Source organism: Acanthaster planci, linkage group LG17 (assembly GCF_054643075.1).
Source record: "Acanthaster planci isolate LZ-2023a linkage group LG17, COTS_SCS, whole genome shotgun sequence".
Classification (NCBI taxonomy): Eukaryota; Metazoa; Echinodermata; class Asteroidea; order Valvatida; family Acanthasteridae; genus Acanthaster; species Acanthaster planci.
The window spans coordinates 8575116-8591037 of NC_141793.1; the positions used below are offsets into that span (position 1 = coordinate 8575116).

The 15922-nt window shown below is 41.4% G+C and overlaps 1 protein-coding gene across 6 annotated transcripts in view; it reads right to left on the reverse strand.

Moving 5' to 3' along the window:
* Positions 1–628: 628 nt before the first annotated feature.
* Positions 629–15922, reverse strand: part of LOC110984223 (rho GTPase-activating protein 12-like) — a 53381-nt gene continuing 38087 nt past the window's right edge. For all 6 annotated transcript variants that reach the window (XM_087147761.1, XM_022244177.2, XM_022244174.2 and 3 more), the window contains 6 exons: positions 14770–14899; positions 12549–12677; positions 11667–11846; positions 7839–7976; positions 7191–7296; positions 629–5570 (listed from right to left, as the gene is read on the reverse strand). In XM_087147761.1, the coding sequence (XP_087003887.1) occupies positions 5399–5570; positions 7191–7296; positions 7839–7976; positions 11667–11846; positions 12549–12677; positions 14770–14899 (855 nt within the window). In that variant the 3' untranslated portion in view covers positions 629–5398. The remainder of the gene's footprint in view (positions 5571–7190; positions 7297–7838; positions 7977–11666; positions 11847–12548; positions 12678–14769; positions 14900–15922) is intronic.

The following is a 15922-nucleotide window of genomic DNA, read 5'->3' on the forward strand; positions in this document are numbered from 1 at the left end:
TCTGTGGTAATTTCTTGGTGGTGGATCGTAATGTAATCGTGTCTTTTCATAATCACTCTGAATAGATTGATGTTCTGATCATGCACACTGTGCTCACATGCGTGCTTTCCTTTCATGCACAGTGGACCTTGGGCCCCCACCAGCTCCATAGGAAAGTGTACATGTATTCTATGAAAACTGACGTCACTACATTAGCCTGTTGTGAACTCAATCAGACATCGTTTTGTTGCTACAAACATTGCAAGTTCAAGGCTACATGCTTACCAGCCTGTGTGTATTGAGCACTGCAGCCGAAAAAATATACATTTTTGGCTGACTTGTCTCGGAAAAAGGGGTGCTTTACAAGAACGGTATGCTCGATTTTGGTGCCAAAAATGACTGCAGCATTACTCTAAAAGCTCCTGAAAGCTCACCTGAAAAAAACTGCACTGCAGCAAAATTGCAACACTGTCGACTCCAGGTCTTTTATGGTTGTGACAAGCCTGTGTGGACAGCATGGTGTCTGCAATGACTATTTGGGAAATAGTTTTCCAAGTTGTGAATGGTGTCCAGTCTGACTATGCCAAACAAACAGAGAAATGGGTGGGTAGATGGCTGATGTACAAAACTTCTTTCAAGAGGTACTGACTGATTTTGCTATCACCAGGTTATGCTTTATTCCCCAATCTCATTATGATACAAGTTCACTATATACAGACTGAGAACTCAAAGTATAAAGAAAGACTTGTTAACCAACATATGATATGTTATACAGAGCAGGCTTGCTGTTTGCATATATAAAGACAACATGTTTCTGGCATATGAAATAACACACTTTCTCAAAACAACAGTCTTTCTGACAGCGCAATGCTGCAAAAATATTGCTGCCATTCAATCAATTTGGGAGTATAACCAGAAATCATACAATGGGCAAAACCAAACTGTAGTTTATCCTGACGATAGAAAAATAATGCCAATTTATACCATTCGTATTACTGTACTATCACACAAAGGATACATGTACAAGCCCACCCTTTTACTGGCTCCGCCCATCCACACACAGCATGCTGCCCTATAAGCACCAATGTCTATGGAACATGTAAGTTGAAGTCCAACTGCATGAGGACCTTAGCTATCTTGCTCACACTGCACACGTCAATGTTGTTCACATCTCTACTGTACATCAAAGTTGTACACCGTAGATGCGTGGAAATACATTCCAACATGAAAACATGCACTCCCCCTCCCCACAAAAAAGAGAAACATCAAAACAACAGAAACAAAACACGAAACAAAACCTTGAGCCAGAAACAATCTCTAAAGCAAAAACAAAAGAGAAACACAGACAAGAAATCAAGAGAGCACAAAACAAAAACTGAACTAACACAAACTTACAAAAGTAAGGCAAAATAGAATGCTGTTTAAGGTTTCTATACATTGGTGGGAACGGTATACACATTGGGAAAAAATGATTCACTCACATACTTGTACATTAATATATAATTAGGAAAAATCAAGACATTACATGTACATGCAAAGCATGTTTAATTAACTCAATTAACTTTCAATATTTCAATGTTACATATTTTGGCCAATATATCTGACAACTTAAAATGTAAATCCAATGACCTGCCCAAATACATTATAAACTCAGATAAACAATTTAACAATTTCCTAACCCAAAATACATGAAAGATTGCTAGTCAAAGACTGAGTGCATTACAAAATTCTAAATGGAATAAGTTCTTGAAGACACACTGATTGTCATCCTGATCATTCCAGATGACATCGGCTACTTCAAACCATGCATGCTCAAAAAGTTGCACAGCTATCAACGATCCATGGTGCATATGCCGACCTACAATAATACCCCAATGCTCCTAGATTCTTCAACATTCACTTTAATTTGAAGATGACTCTGGTAGACTTTGAAGGATTGAGGAAGAAGGCTCTTGGAAGAACAATGAGTGTGTTCTTAGGTTCTTCTTGCATTTCTCTCAGTGGAGAATATTTGAGGGTTCCAGGATACTCCCCAGAAAGTGTCTAGGCAACTGGGGCTCACGCTCCATAAGTGTAAACTCACAATTATGAGTTTAGTACCCAACAAACAAGCTCTCCCACGTAAGTTGGCCTCATATTGATCAAAAACAGCAACAATGCCTACTACTCAGTCTGGACACTTCAGAGCTATGGGTATTTTGGTCTTTGGTTCTTTTGGACGGATATGATGGAACTTTGGAACACACTAGCTTCAGGGCACTGAGAAATGAATGGAACAGTAAACAGCAAAAAATTGAAGATTTGTGTACATGTAAAAAATGGCATCTAAAATACACCATCCAACCTTTAATCAGTGTTTAATTACTCCCCTTACATGTATGTTTACTTGTGCAAGTGCATTTGACTCAAGTAACTCAACTAATGAATCAGTTGGGCAGGTTTTTCGCAGTACAATGCAAAAACATTGTGGATACTGTCTTAACACTGCGCAGAAAAGTTGACATTGCTGTGAGCAGGTTGCTGCAAACTGGCTCAAGTCAATTAAGCTCTTTCAAAGAAAGGCCAAAAATGCAGGTTTGGACGTCCATTGCTTTTGACAATTCAAATTAATTTTCAAATGTTGCATCTCTTCAACTTTCTCATTCTGAGCATATTACAGATAGTCCTCAAACAATAAAATTTAAAACAAACCAAACGAATAACGTTGTGCTGAAAGTTAACTCTGAAAAAAAAACAAACCCAAATGCAGACCTTTACACGGCCTGGACCGGCTGCACAGCAAAATACTGTACACATTGCTCTGGAAAGACATAATTGAAAAAGGTATCTCATTGCAGGAATAGACCTATACCACACACCTTGTTTACATGTGTGCTTTCCTATGGCAACGAGGTGCGACGTAATCCATCAGCACCCATAGGAAACTACACATGTAAACAATGTGTGATGTCATTATGCTTCAGGTCTATGGTGAGTTAATTTTTACTATTACTTTACTAACAAAGACTTGAGGGATATCATTTTGTTAAACTCTCTGAAAATCTGTCACACATGTCCCCTCCTTAAGGTTTCTGACAGACTTCAGCATCTCAAGTTTTCAGGCTTCCGCACTGTCAATACATACGACTCAGCATTCATCAAATTTCTGATCAGATCAAGTTTACAATTAGTACACCGCAGCTATAAAATGTCTGTGTATAAACTATTGACAAAGTTACTTGATGCACAATAATAAAAATAAAATGTAAAATTTATAGAAAGATCAGCAGTAGATATCTCATGAAAGAAAATCTTTATTATATGTACACTGACTGCATACATCGCCATGGAGACCACTGCCATTAAATTGAGAATCAGGCCCATGTTTTGTGTCAGATTTGAGGCAGGGTGCTTTATACAATCTGTGAAGTCACAGCAGTGTTGTGAAAGTTAAATGTCCAAACACTGTTTTATGGACTCCATGATGACGGGGAAATGGGGCTGGGTGACCACTCATGATGGCTGAGTGACCATTTACCCAGCTGTTACATGATTACTTAACTAACTGACCACCCCTGACAGGTGAGTGACCACTCAGGACAGCGCACACCTGGCATTCATGATTCTGCAAAGTGTTGTGTATTATTATTGAAATGATAGATCACATGATCAATGCAGCTTTCCATGGAGAAGTTGGAAAATACAGTCAAGGATTGCCGTAGCACCATGCAAGGATATATCTGTTTTCTAAGTATGTGTGGTTCCGAAAAGCTATTTCACCTTTACAAAATTGTTCATTTGCCATTTCTAGACTTGCATTTCATTTTAGATTTGTGGACAATGACTCTGTGCTCACAGAATTAGTCTATCAGCTCACTGCTCAAATTTCAAGGAACAGAACACTCAATGTCAAATGTCTAATGATACAACATAAAGTGGACTTTGACTTATATGCCAGGTTCTAGCATTACATATGATCTGCTCCTGCAGCCTACCATGTACAGAGTTCTCATTCAAAGTGTAACAGTCAAGCGTTGTGCAATGTGTTCCACATGGTCAGACAGTTAGGCCACCAGAAATGTGTTCCGACATACCCTCCATGGATTAGCTGGCCACGAGTGCTTTATCACAGTACAATATCTTAATTGAACAAGTTTTCCTTCAATGCATAATTTGGTACAAAGTCATGCCCCCAATTTACCAATGTCTAGCTTAGGAATTAACTGTCTCCACCACTGAAATAAGAATGGTATTTCAATAACATTACTGAACTGTCTTTTGATGACCACAACAGTACAGGTTGTTAAAAGAATAAACAATAAACAGAAATGTACGCCTCCATAAAGTTAATATGCTCCACATTTTTTTGTTTGCCAAAATATCCAAATCATTGACAACACTTAATTAGTATATTTACATCAAGTACAAAACCCCTCTCACAGAAAGTTGATAGATATCATTACACTTGTTGTTTCTTCTGCTGAAAAATATAACAATCTATGTCCAAGTTCATTAATTCTCTTGATTATGCTGGTTATTTACAAGTTCTTCTGACAACTCAAAGCCCATTCACTGATGAAAACCAGGCCAATTCTACAGAGCCACTTAATTAGGCCCCCCCAAAAATTGTTCTGACAATTTAAAAGGTAGTGGCCTTTGCGACTAGCTTATTCTGTTCTATTTATTGCATGCTGACAGGTTTGCTTGTGCGAGCTTGAAGTTATAGTACTCCAACAAAGATCCATCCTCACCAGTGTATTGCCAGAGTACGACCACTGCTGTGGATATATACTGGCTTACAAACTGTGTAACAGTTACCCTGAATCTGGATCATTCAACAGACATCTTTGCCGCACCTGAGTGCATGTATCAGCGTGGCATTAGACACTTCCTCTAGACAACTATCATTGATTACTACACGCTAGGTAGGCCCCCAGTAATGGTTCACAAACTCTTCCCATGTACTGTTCAGAGAAACTGTCAAGGTGACTTTGATCGTTGCTTCTGCCATTACCATTGGGCATCCCTGTGCCTATTTGCGTGTAATTGCACGATTGACCAGTGAACTACACTATGGATCAGTAACTATTTGCCTCTAGAGACAGTGAACGCATGCTTAATGCAATCACTTCCATGCAGAGACTCTGATGCTATGAATAACAATATGTAAAACCCCCAGCCACGTACCCATGTCAAGCCCTATGCACAAGTCAGCCTTAGAAATTCCCCAAAAAACAAACATTACTGGGATGACTTCAGCAAATATTGGAAACCATTCCCAGGTTTGCCATTACTGTAACTTTCACTTTGCCATATAAACTGGAATCAAGGTAATGGCACAGACCATTGACAAAATGAAATTGGAGGGCATACCATCAAGACAAGGGCAAATGCCTCTTTGGAGGACTCCCCCAAAATGGATTGTAGCCGGACGTACTACCTACTTCCAGAAGTTCTGATGCTCATTGATGATGAATTCTATGCACTGATTCTGATAGACCATGGACAAGGCCACATTGAAGCTCTCTTTCTTGGGCCACATAAGGGTAGGGCCGAAGACAATGGCTAGATTCTGAGGTAGCATTCTGTTCTTGTCCTTGTGAGCCACAACACTGCCGAGAGAGAAATGAAAAGGCAAGACCTTTATGTGACTAAGCAACAACTGTCTTCAAATTGAAGTTTTTTTGTGATTGATAACCAATTCGACTGAAAGGTTTGACAAAATGCAGGTGCATTTCTAAGGATTAAGACAACGTAATGAAATTGGCCCTATAAAATTGTTACTCCTCAACATAGGGTAGTGCTGTTATAGTGCACTCCGATGCTTAAACCAAGATTTACCTTAATCAGTAGTCTTTGTATAAAGACAAAATGCTACAAGATACCTCAAAATGAGACTTAAGGCTATTTTTTAGCATTTATGCTGTTTTAGCTTGCATTGCAAAGCACAAAGAAAGCTCTTTTTGTTTTAATATGTCACTTGGTATAGCATCCTGATAAAATGGATATCAGAGAAAAATGTAAAAAGTTCACAAATTTTAAAATTAGACAGTGTGAAGCAGTTTTGATGGGAAATGAGCCCGTTTTACTATTTTCTTACCAAATACTTGAAAGTGAAGGAAAACCAAAAGGTCAGTGACAGGACAGAAGAAAATGCTTCAAATTGATGTTCTTTTGCACTTGTCAACAAGCTGGGGAAATATGGTGTCAGTAACTTGCACGTTCTCAAGAACCATTTGGATTTGTCACAATTCATGCCAAGTCACATCTGACGTGAGCATTACGGCTGTGACTTATCACTTTGGTGCATGCATGACAGAGGCACAGCCGCTGAATATGCCCAGTATGGCCTCACATCCAAGATGGTGGATGGAAAATGGCTGCGGGAGATGCGACTGGTGCAAAGAACTCACATAGATATCTTTTGATAAACACTACTGCAGCCAGGTTTGTGAAAGATCCAACAATTATTAATTTACGGCAGGATGGAGTCCTTCAACCCTAATCCCAATGGGATTCTCAGCAGGCAGTCTGCTAAATGCAAGAGCATGTCACAAAGCTGAAACGAAAGCAATAATACTGAATGTAACAGAATGCATGAAACTGCACGAGTGGATTTTATGGCACTGTGCAGTGCACTGGAGCAGCACTAGTCTTGGCCAGAGCTGCCAACCTCACTTGACCAAAAATCTTATGGTTTTACCTTGAAAATCCTATTTTCTGAAAAAAATCCTTTTCTTCACTGTTGCACTGTTCCCTACACTGAACAATCAAGAGAGCGCGATGCATAGTCTGGGTCCAAGACGAACTGCACAAACGAAGCAGTAATAGACAATAGAGGGCCTCGTGGATGGACATCGCATCATGCATGTTGCATGCATTTGCATGGCAATTCCGACTCGTGAAAAATGTCAATTTTCAAGCCAAACAACAGGTAAAAATCTAAAATAAATACAAAGCTTATTTTTTTTGTAAATCGTATTTTATTGACAAAAATTGTAGTGTGGTATTGTCACTGTAAAATTGTACGAAATACGATAAAAGGTTGGCAGTTCTGCTTTGCCCTTTAAGTTACACAGTGCACTCTTCTACTCATGCTCGCTGCTGAAAGCAATAATGTAAAACAATTTTTCATCAGTAGTGCATTCTATTGCCATTAGCAGGTAAAGGGTTATGTACATGTACAATATTCTTCTTGACAAGCTTTGAGTGGGGTATCCTACACCACATACTTGTTCAGATGTCTAAAGAGGACTTTCATGGTCTCCTGGTTGACTCGAGGCAGGGAATTAATTACGTCCTGGAAGGCTTTCAGTTTGGACTTTCTGTCAGGCTTCCCTGCAGTCAAGGAAAACAAAAGCATGTGTAGTTGGCAGTTGGGGAGAAATGCCCCAAGCATTAAAATAGGAGTAATTTCTGTTACTGATGGTCACTTTATGAGCATATCTGTTATGTAATCGTGGTCTGAGGGGATCACACAGATAACATTATCAGTCTGTGCACATTCAGTTGAAAATTAATCCTGCACATTCGGCACAATTCATGTGCACAACCCCGCGTATGCTCATGGCATGAACTTTATTCATGCAATAAACCTTCTGCACAAGTGAAAAATCGAAGGGCACGGGCAATGCTTCAACATCAATGGTGCCTGGCATACATGTGAGGGCCAATGAGGTTTGGACATTAATTTTCAAGTGGAAACTGCCTGTATTTCATCTCAGCCAAGCAAGCACACACACAAGGGATGATAACACTGTGCCTCTCAGACACTGTGCAGTCCCTGATGACACTTATGCTACAAAATCATGACCAGAAGCACTTGGGTTGTTTGACATCGTATGTGCCAAGCTGATGGACTGACCAAGGGACAGACTTACTCATTGCTTCCATGAAGCCATCATAGCCATCAAATGTCACCAGTGGCTCAGGTAACTCTCTGAAGTACAGCTTGAGTGCTCCTGCGATGACATGGATGTCTTCCTTCCATGGTGATGCACTGAAATCAACTGGCTTTTCTGTACCCCAAAATATACCATGACTTTAATCAAGGTCAATTACGTAAACATGCTAAATAACTACATATGTACTTGAGCATGACATCCTTTTATCTAAATATGAGGTCCTGAGTTTAAGTGATCACAATTTTCTTATTGAACGATGTTGAACATTTCAGGCATTTCCTAAAAATGATGGTGCCTGTTTGGATGCTGCAGGCAACACCATCAATGTCCTAAATACCACTGCTTGTGACAGACTCTGCACTAGATGACACAATAAACAGTCTGATTAAATGTTAACCTCTTGCTGCCGGGGGGCAGTTACCAATGTTGATGATGCTGGTCCGGGATAATTATCATTTTTTTCTGTTTTCAAAATTCGTAAAAAATTCCTCTCTTCATTTACTGGACACTTACAAACACGTGAAGGACTGTCTCGTGTCCTCTCTAGCCTGACAGACAAAATCTATTGATGCCCGAGTATTTCAGCGAGGCCTGCAGCCTTGTAAAAAGAGCCCAGATTGTGCGGTGTTATATAAGTTTCTTTTGTTCACGAACCTGGCTCAGTGTGCCGCTGACCTCTTTTCAATAGGGGCCAGATTAGCATGCAGAAGTGCTATGTGGCTCATCGCTGCGGTGGTGGAGTGCTTTTGTCCCTGGTGGTAATCCGCTCGCTCTAAATGCCCCAAACCGTGGTATACCGTTTCGAAACAAGGCTGGATTATCTCCACTTCTGAGAGTGAAAAAATGTTGGTAATGCCCAGCATCTTGGTCTTTTATTCCGAGTACGGTCTTTTGTTACAACGCCCTGTTCCCTTTGTCCGAGTTTGGAGACCCCGGCCAAGCGTATAAAGCATACGTGTCCGGATCCGGAATCCCCGGCAGGAAATGGTTAAAAACCTTTGATTTCCAAGTACAGTGGAATGCCGCTATAACGAACACAACGGTCCACACTAAATGTTCAGTCTAGCGGACGTTTGGTATAGTGAAATTAACTGCCGAATGTTTCGTTGTCATGTTGAATAGCGTCCTCTCTTGTCTAACCAAAGTGCACCCTCTTCTGACACTATGCTTCGCTGTTTTCCTGATTTTTTGGCATTGCACTCACGTTCAAGGTTTTTTTAAATATTAAATAACAAAATTTGTTTCAAATTTATCCTTGTAAAGTCGTGAATAATCTTTGTTCAGCTTAATGTTGTAATTGTGAAAATAATAAAATCAACACAAGTCTAATAAATGACAACATGATGAAGGGAAGGGAGAAGGAGGTGCTTGTGTTTATTTCTTTTCCTTTTTGGGGGGAAGGGAATGGGGCACAGAGCAGCTGCAGGGGATCTATCTGTTTTTTGAACATATGTTGGTTCTGAAAAGAACCGTTTGCTTTGAAGTTCAATTTGATGGAGTCTGCTTACATCTTGAAAAAGTCTGTCAGCTTTTTCTGCTTCATTACCTCATCTCGCTTCTGTCAGATGACATTCTTGATGTGCTGCGAGTTGATGATTGTTATGGGGTCAGTGTTTTCCTGAGATTCCAAGAAGCGCAGAACAAGGCCCAAACCTGCCAGTGCCTCAGTTGCAAGTGGGGTAGGCTCTGGTTTATCATCGCTGTCATCCTAAGCGATCGGATCTGCCGCTGGAACGGGCCCTCCTGTCACAGCCTGCACGATCTTGTCGTCACTCCATTCCATCTCAGCATCCGTTGGCAAATTGCCATCGAGGGCTTCCCATGCAGCTATAACTGCCGGTTCACCCATCCCTTCCAAGTTCCGTTGGTTTCCAAGTTGCCGAACCAGCTGTGTGGGGGAACATCATCATCATCTTCTTCTGCCGGATTGTTGCCTTGAACTGGAGTGCCGAGGGTCTTCTTCAAGGCGTCTTGAATGGATTTTGGCTTGACTGCTTTCCATACTTCTGTGATCATGTGGCATACGTCCTTGAGAGTGACGGACTTCAAAACTGAAGTCAAGTCCGTGTCCACATTGTCGTTGTCTAGTACCCGGCAGAGAAGATGTTTCCGATAGACTTCCTTCATGCCCTACATCACACCGCAGTCCATCGGCTACATCTTCGATGGAGTGTTTGGAGAAAAGAATTTGCATTGAATTCCCCGACAGCGGCTCACGAGGGGGTTCTTGGGCATGTGTCCAGAGCAGTTGTCAAGCAGTAGAACTGCCTTATGAGGCAGGTTCTTCTTTGTCAGAAATTGTTTTATTTGTGGGACAAACTCTTGGAAGAACCAGTCTTTGAACAGTTCTGAGTCCACCCATGCATTTGCTTGGCTCTTGTAGACCACGGGCAAGATCTTGTGATTGATGAGATGAAAACATCATGGGTTTCTAGCCTTACCCACCATCGTAATTTTCAGCTTGAGGTCATCAGTTTCATTGGCGCAGCAGAGTAGTGTCACCCGGTCTTTCGCCTGCTTTTGGCCTGATGCGTTGCTCTCACTACTATGGGCGAGAGTTTTGTTGGGCAGCAGTCCCCAAAACAAGCCAGTCTCGTCAGCATTGTAGTGCTGCTCTGGCAACAGTTCTCGAGTTTTGGAACTCGGACATGGAGCCTTCACTTGGTGAGGACAGGCACTCTCCTGACATGGCAAGTTCGCGTATCCTGTGCCTTTCTTTGAATCTCTTCAACCAGCCAGTTGAAGCTGCAAATGCGCTGCCTTCACCATTGATGCGTCTCTCAAAATAGACAGCTTTCTCAGCAAGGAGGGGCCCTGAAACTATGGCTCCTTTCCTGAGCTGAGCCTTAAACCAAGTGAAAACAGCATTCTCTACTGCCTCACTGTTAGCTTTCTGCATCCTCTTCCGCATCATGCCAACTGGGGTGTCAATCTAGCTTCTCAGAAATTCCTCGATCTTGTCCCACTGCAACTTGTAGATTTCATTGACCGTTGTGTGGCCAATTCCATATTCTTGAGTGATAGCTGCTTGCGAGGCTCCACCATCAATTCTCTTGATCATTTCTTGCTTATCAGCGAGGGTCACCATCTTTCTCTTTCCCATGACAAGCTTGGATGACTTTGGAATATGCAGCGGAAAAGCGATAAAGGCGTAGATGTGTACTCATGCACTGCAACCAGCAGAGTGGGAAGATTGTAAGCTATTTTGGGCATTTGAACCTTTTGAAAGCGGCCGTCTTCAAACTCAAAAATCAAAGCTACTGCTCAGAATCGATCTCTGCAGCTGTGGCGAATCTCGATGACTTGTGTATCAGTGGCACCCTCTTTAGCCTATTGTTAGTGCAGTGCTATGGTGCACGTGCAGTTTTCCTCTGTACCCGAATGCGGAGTCGCAAAACCAGTGTCCATTCAATTCTGTTGTCTAATTAATCCGGCGTGCTGTGGCCGTATTACAAGACGACTTTGAACATGTGCCGACCAATGACTCACGTACCCAGTTTCTCAGCTAGCTAATTACAATTAATTCTTCAACAACTAGTGGCTTTCCCTTCTAATCCTTGGGGAAATAATGGCCACTTGTTACTCTCCAACATAAAAAACCTGACTGTTTTATCAAGTTGACGTTCGGGAATTACAAACAGCTACTGCATAATGTTCGGTAGGTTTTGTGTACAAAATATTGGGAGCCAAGGACGATGTTCGGTACAGCAGAATGTTCGGTAGCGCGGTGTTCGGTATAGCGGCGTTCCACGGTATAACTAACAAAATGAGAAACAGGAAATGCTGGTAGTCTGAATGTCCTACCTTGATCCACAAGGAAGCGAAGTTTCTGGATGAGGGATAAGTTGCCACTGACTCGATAGATGCCGTCCATGTGTAATCCAGACTTCTCTATCAAGGCAATACAATCTGTGACAAACTTGGGTACCAGAGTTCTCTGCTGCTCACACAAGGCTTGGATATGACGACCAAACACATCCTCCTCTGTCCAAAACAACATAAAACAAAACAAAACAAACTAAAACAAAATCACATTGTTAGGTCAGAAATAATAAAGCAGGGGCAGACCTTTTTTATCTTCCACCGAGATGACGCAGTTCAGTTGGAGTTTGGCCACTGACTGTGGTGTTCATATTTCATTTACAAGCCTGGAATATAATACAGTCTTTGGGATTTCAAGGTCAAGGAATAACATGATTTACTTTGCAACAAGTTTTTCTACTAAACTGATTTTACTCTTAATCAGTTCCATTTGCAAGTTCTGCGAGTTCAGTGCAAAAACAAAGAGGCAAATATGATGTACATTTCTGGACGTGCTGCTTACAGTGATCTTGACACTGATTGGTCTTTATCATTTTCGGACAAAACATATCAAAACTGTTGTAAATTACGCTTAAAATGGTGAGATCATACACTTTGTTTCGTATCAAGGCTTGCCTACCTAAACAGTCATTTAAAATGCAGACAGGGAGGATTTCAATTGTTTCAAACATTCTGGGTGCAATACAGCATCATTTTCTGTTGCTCTTTAGTGGACAAATAAGCCGAACAACTGGGTCTAAAGTAAGGTGTGTAAGGGTCAGAAACCAGGGTCTTATTTGGCTAGACAAATTGCCTTTTACAACACAAAGCAGGAAGAAATGGACAGAACGTCCCTAGAGATGACAAGGTGGCCAGTGAGCCCACCTTTAATGATTCCTTGTTTCTGCAAGGCTTCCATGGTGGGTCTCTTGGTGATAAAGCTCTTCAGCTTGTTCTTGATCTTCTTCTTGTCTTGTCTGGACTTGCTGCTGATTTCCACCAGGTTCTCAGGTCCTGGAACAAACACAGGATTGGATTACTCAGAAGCAAATATGAAGTACATGAACCTCGTAGGCATGTGCCTATCTGCAACTAAATGATGTAGTAATTATCACCTCTTTCCCATCCTGGCTGTGAATTTTTTTTTTCAAAAGTTGCTGTTAAGGTTATGAAAGGTCAAAATGTAACCCACCATTCCAAACACCAGATTGATAAATTGTAGGCGTATATTTAAAAAATGATACCAATATACACATGAACAATATATATACCACTGATTTTACTGCCTGAATCTACCAAAGCTTTCATAGAAGACAAACTTGTTTACTTTGGATTTTTTTTTGACAACACAGAATGACAGAGTGGAAAGGAGTTGTCAAAACATAAAAATTACCCACTGGTTTTGGAATGGCGGGTCACAGACAACTTGTCTGTCCAGCACGAAAACAGAAAGCCCTTAATCCTTTGACTTGATCGGCACAAGAAATATAATCTGACATCAAACTCTCATTTGAATGCAAATTAACCACTTCAGGCCGGGTGCCCGGTACTGGAGACACAAAGCGCGGCCCATGAGGTCAGGGCATCCAAGATTGGAACTTTCTTAAAAAAAAAAAAAATTGCAGGGCGTTTTTTAGAAAAGTTTACTTGCTGTCTGTCAAAAAATTTGGGCCATCATTGAAGGTAAGTCCATCACTGATGGCCACAAATGGGCTCACTGGTCCAGAAAAGTGGGCCCTTATTCATGATGGGGTGGCCGAACTTGGAAACAAAACACTAAGCTGCTGGGACTTGCCAATGAAGGTTCATACGCTATCAGTGCAGAGTGCTGGCCATTAGCAGAGGTAATCCATCATTTAAATATGGCTTTTGCCCTTTTCCACCATATATTTATATAATCCGTCATTGTTTTGAAACAGTATCATGGTTTGCCACTGCCAGCGCCCACAAATTATCAGCGGGACTAAAGCGTACCCTCCAGTGCTCCAGTGATTAGCGATATGATACTGCTGCGCACTCGAGGAATCTGGTGGCATTATGCAGGGTTCATTGTACCAGTGTGCCCGTTGAATGGCCCCATTCCTCCTCATGACCCATGCGCTCTGCATAGCAACACTGGCCATCCAGCGTAGCAACGCACTGGGCTAAGTCCTGGAACAAAGAGGACATTATGCGACACCACATACAGCGGGCTCTTTACTGGGCAGCATGCGTGGCTGCAATACTCGCGCATCAACGGAGGTTGCCTGTCAGATTAGAGTCGCCACAGAACAGTCGTTCTTTTGGAAGAATTTTTGAAGAATTTTGTGAAAACAAAAAAAGAATTAAAAAGCACCCGATCCAGCAGCATGAACATTGACAACTCGGCCCAGTGCAAAGTGGTTAAGACAGAACTAGCTAAGGCTTCATCTGAATCTTCATCTGTTGTCTAGAGCTACATGTAAGTCTTGGTCTTAGCTCCATTGAAAATGTGCGGAGACGGGAAGACAATAGACCTAGCTGTAGCTCTGGAAGCCTGTTTCGGACACGGCCTAACTTGCAGTTGCCTCCAGACCCTTTGGGACTAAATTTGTTACATAAAATACATGCCATCTATAAAAAACAGAAATGGGCCATTCTATAAATTCAGGGTCCAAAAGTGTGACATTTTTGTGTCCCTGTTACACCTTACCAGAGTAAATTGACATGGAATGTCACCAAAATTGATTTCAAACAATTTCTAGTTGTTTGGCGGGTTATTTGCATTAATTTGCTATTCTTGGAGATTACAGAATGTGTTCTGAACAAGCGAAACATATCTCAGATGTGACAGGGACAAAAAAAATATTGGGCCCCTAATTTATAGAATGACTCAAAATACAGCACTACTTGTTTATTAACCCAAATTCTTCAAAATAAATCAAAAGGTCTGAAAGATTTAGAGGAATAAAAAAGAAGTAGTTGTAGCAACTGATGCTATAGAAGTAGAGGGGCTTACGCTCCTTGTAAGTTTAAGCATTCATAGAGAGTCAATGGTTACATGCATAGAGGAGGATCCCAGATGAATCATGTAAGTTCCCAGCTTGAATGTCCTAGGGACCTAAGCTCCAAGCAGTAATGCTCTTACTTGGTTTGGGGGACGTAGGGCGTTGGGCCGGGAGAGGGGAGGTGGGTCGAAGGCTTGGTCCATCACTGGATGGGGACTGGGTATCATCAGCGCTATTCTGTCTCCTCAGTGAGTGCTGAGATGTCGGAGGCTACAGGGGAGGAAATGAAAATGACAGACAGTGACATCGATTAACATCGAAAAGAATGGTAAAATGCCCTATGGCAAAAATGTGTCATCTGTCCATTTCAAAGTTCAAGTTGAGAAGTCCATCCTATACGCATGCTTGTTTCACTACAGGTGAAAGATTCAAATGTTTAATTCTTAATCTTCCCAAGCATGGGCCATATCGCTGTGTGATGAAGTTAAGTTAATTGAGTTAAATATTTCCAAAAAAATTGTGGAAAATTTACCCATAAAGATTGAAAGTGAGACAAGCGGTGAAGTCAAAAACAAAGGGACAGTGATGAACACTTTGACAAGTTCAACTGGCTATTTGGAAAATCTCTACAGAATTCAAATGTTATTTGATCCTATTAGGTTTAAAAACAAAAAGTGCAGCCATTATGCCTGGTTTAATATATATCAGTTGTCAAGCAAACTGAGTTTTGTTCTTTTGTAATTGTAACACGGGAAAGAGGAAATGAAACTTGAGATCCCAACCTATAACCATAAAGAATACCGTATCCAGGCGCATGCAACTTGGACTTTCTCAAAAAAAAAGGAGGAAATTCAGTGGCATGAGTGTGAAGTGAAAAGTTGCATTCTTGTGTATCGGTTCTCCACTGACAGAGTGATCCAGCTTTTGATCAGTGAGCTCCTATCTAGTGAAATCAGCCGATCCAAGGAAAAGTTGCATTCTTGTGTTATCGGTTCTCCACTGACAGAGTGATCCAGCTTTTGATCAGTGAGCTCCTATCTAGTGAAATCAGCCGATCCAAGGAAAAGTTGCATTCTTGTGTATCGGTTCTCCACTGACAGAGTGATCCAGCTTTTGATCAGTGAGCTCCTATCTAGTGAAATCAGCCGATCCAAGGAAAAGTTGCATTCTTGTGTTATCGGTTCTCCACTGACAGAGTGATCCAGCTTTTGATTTGTGAGCTCCTATCTAGTGAAATCAGCCGATCCAAGGAAAAGTTGCATTCTTGTGTATCGGTTCTCCACTGACAGAGTG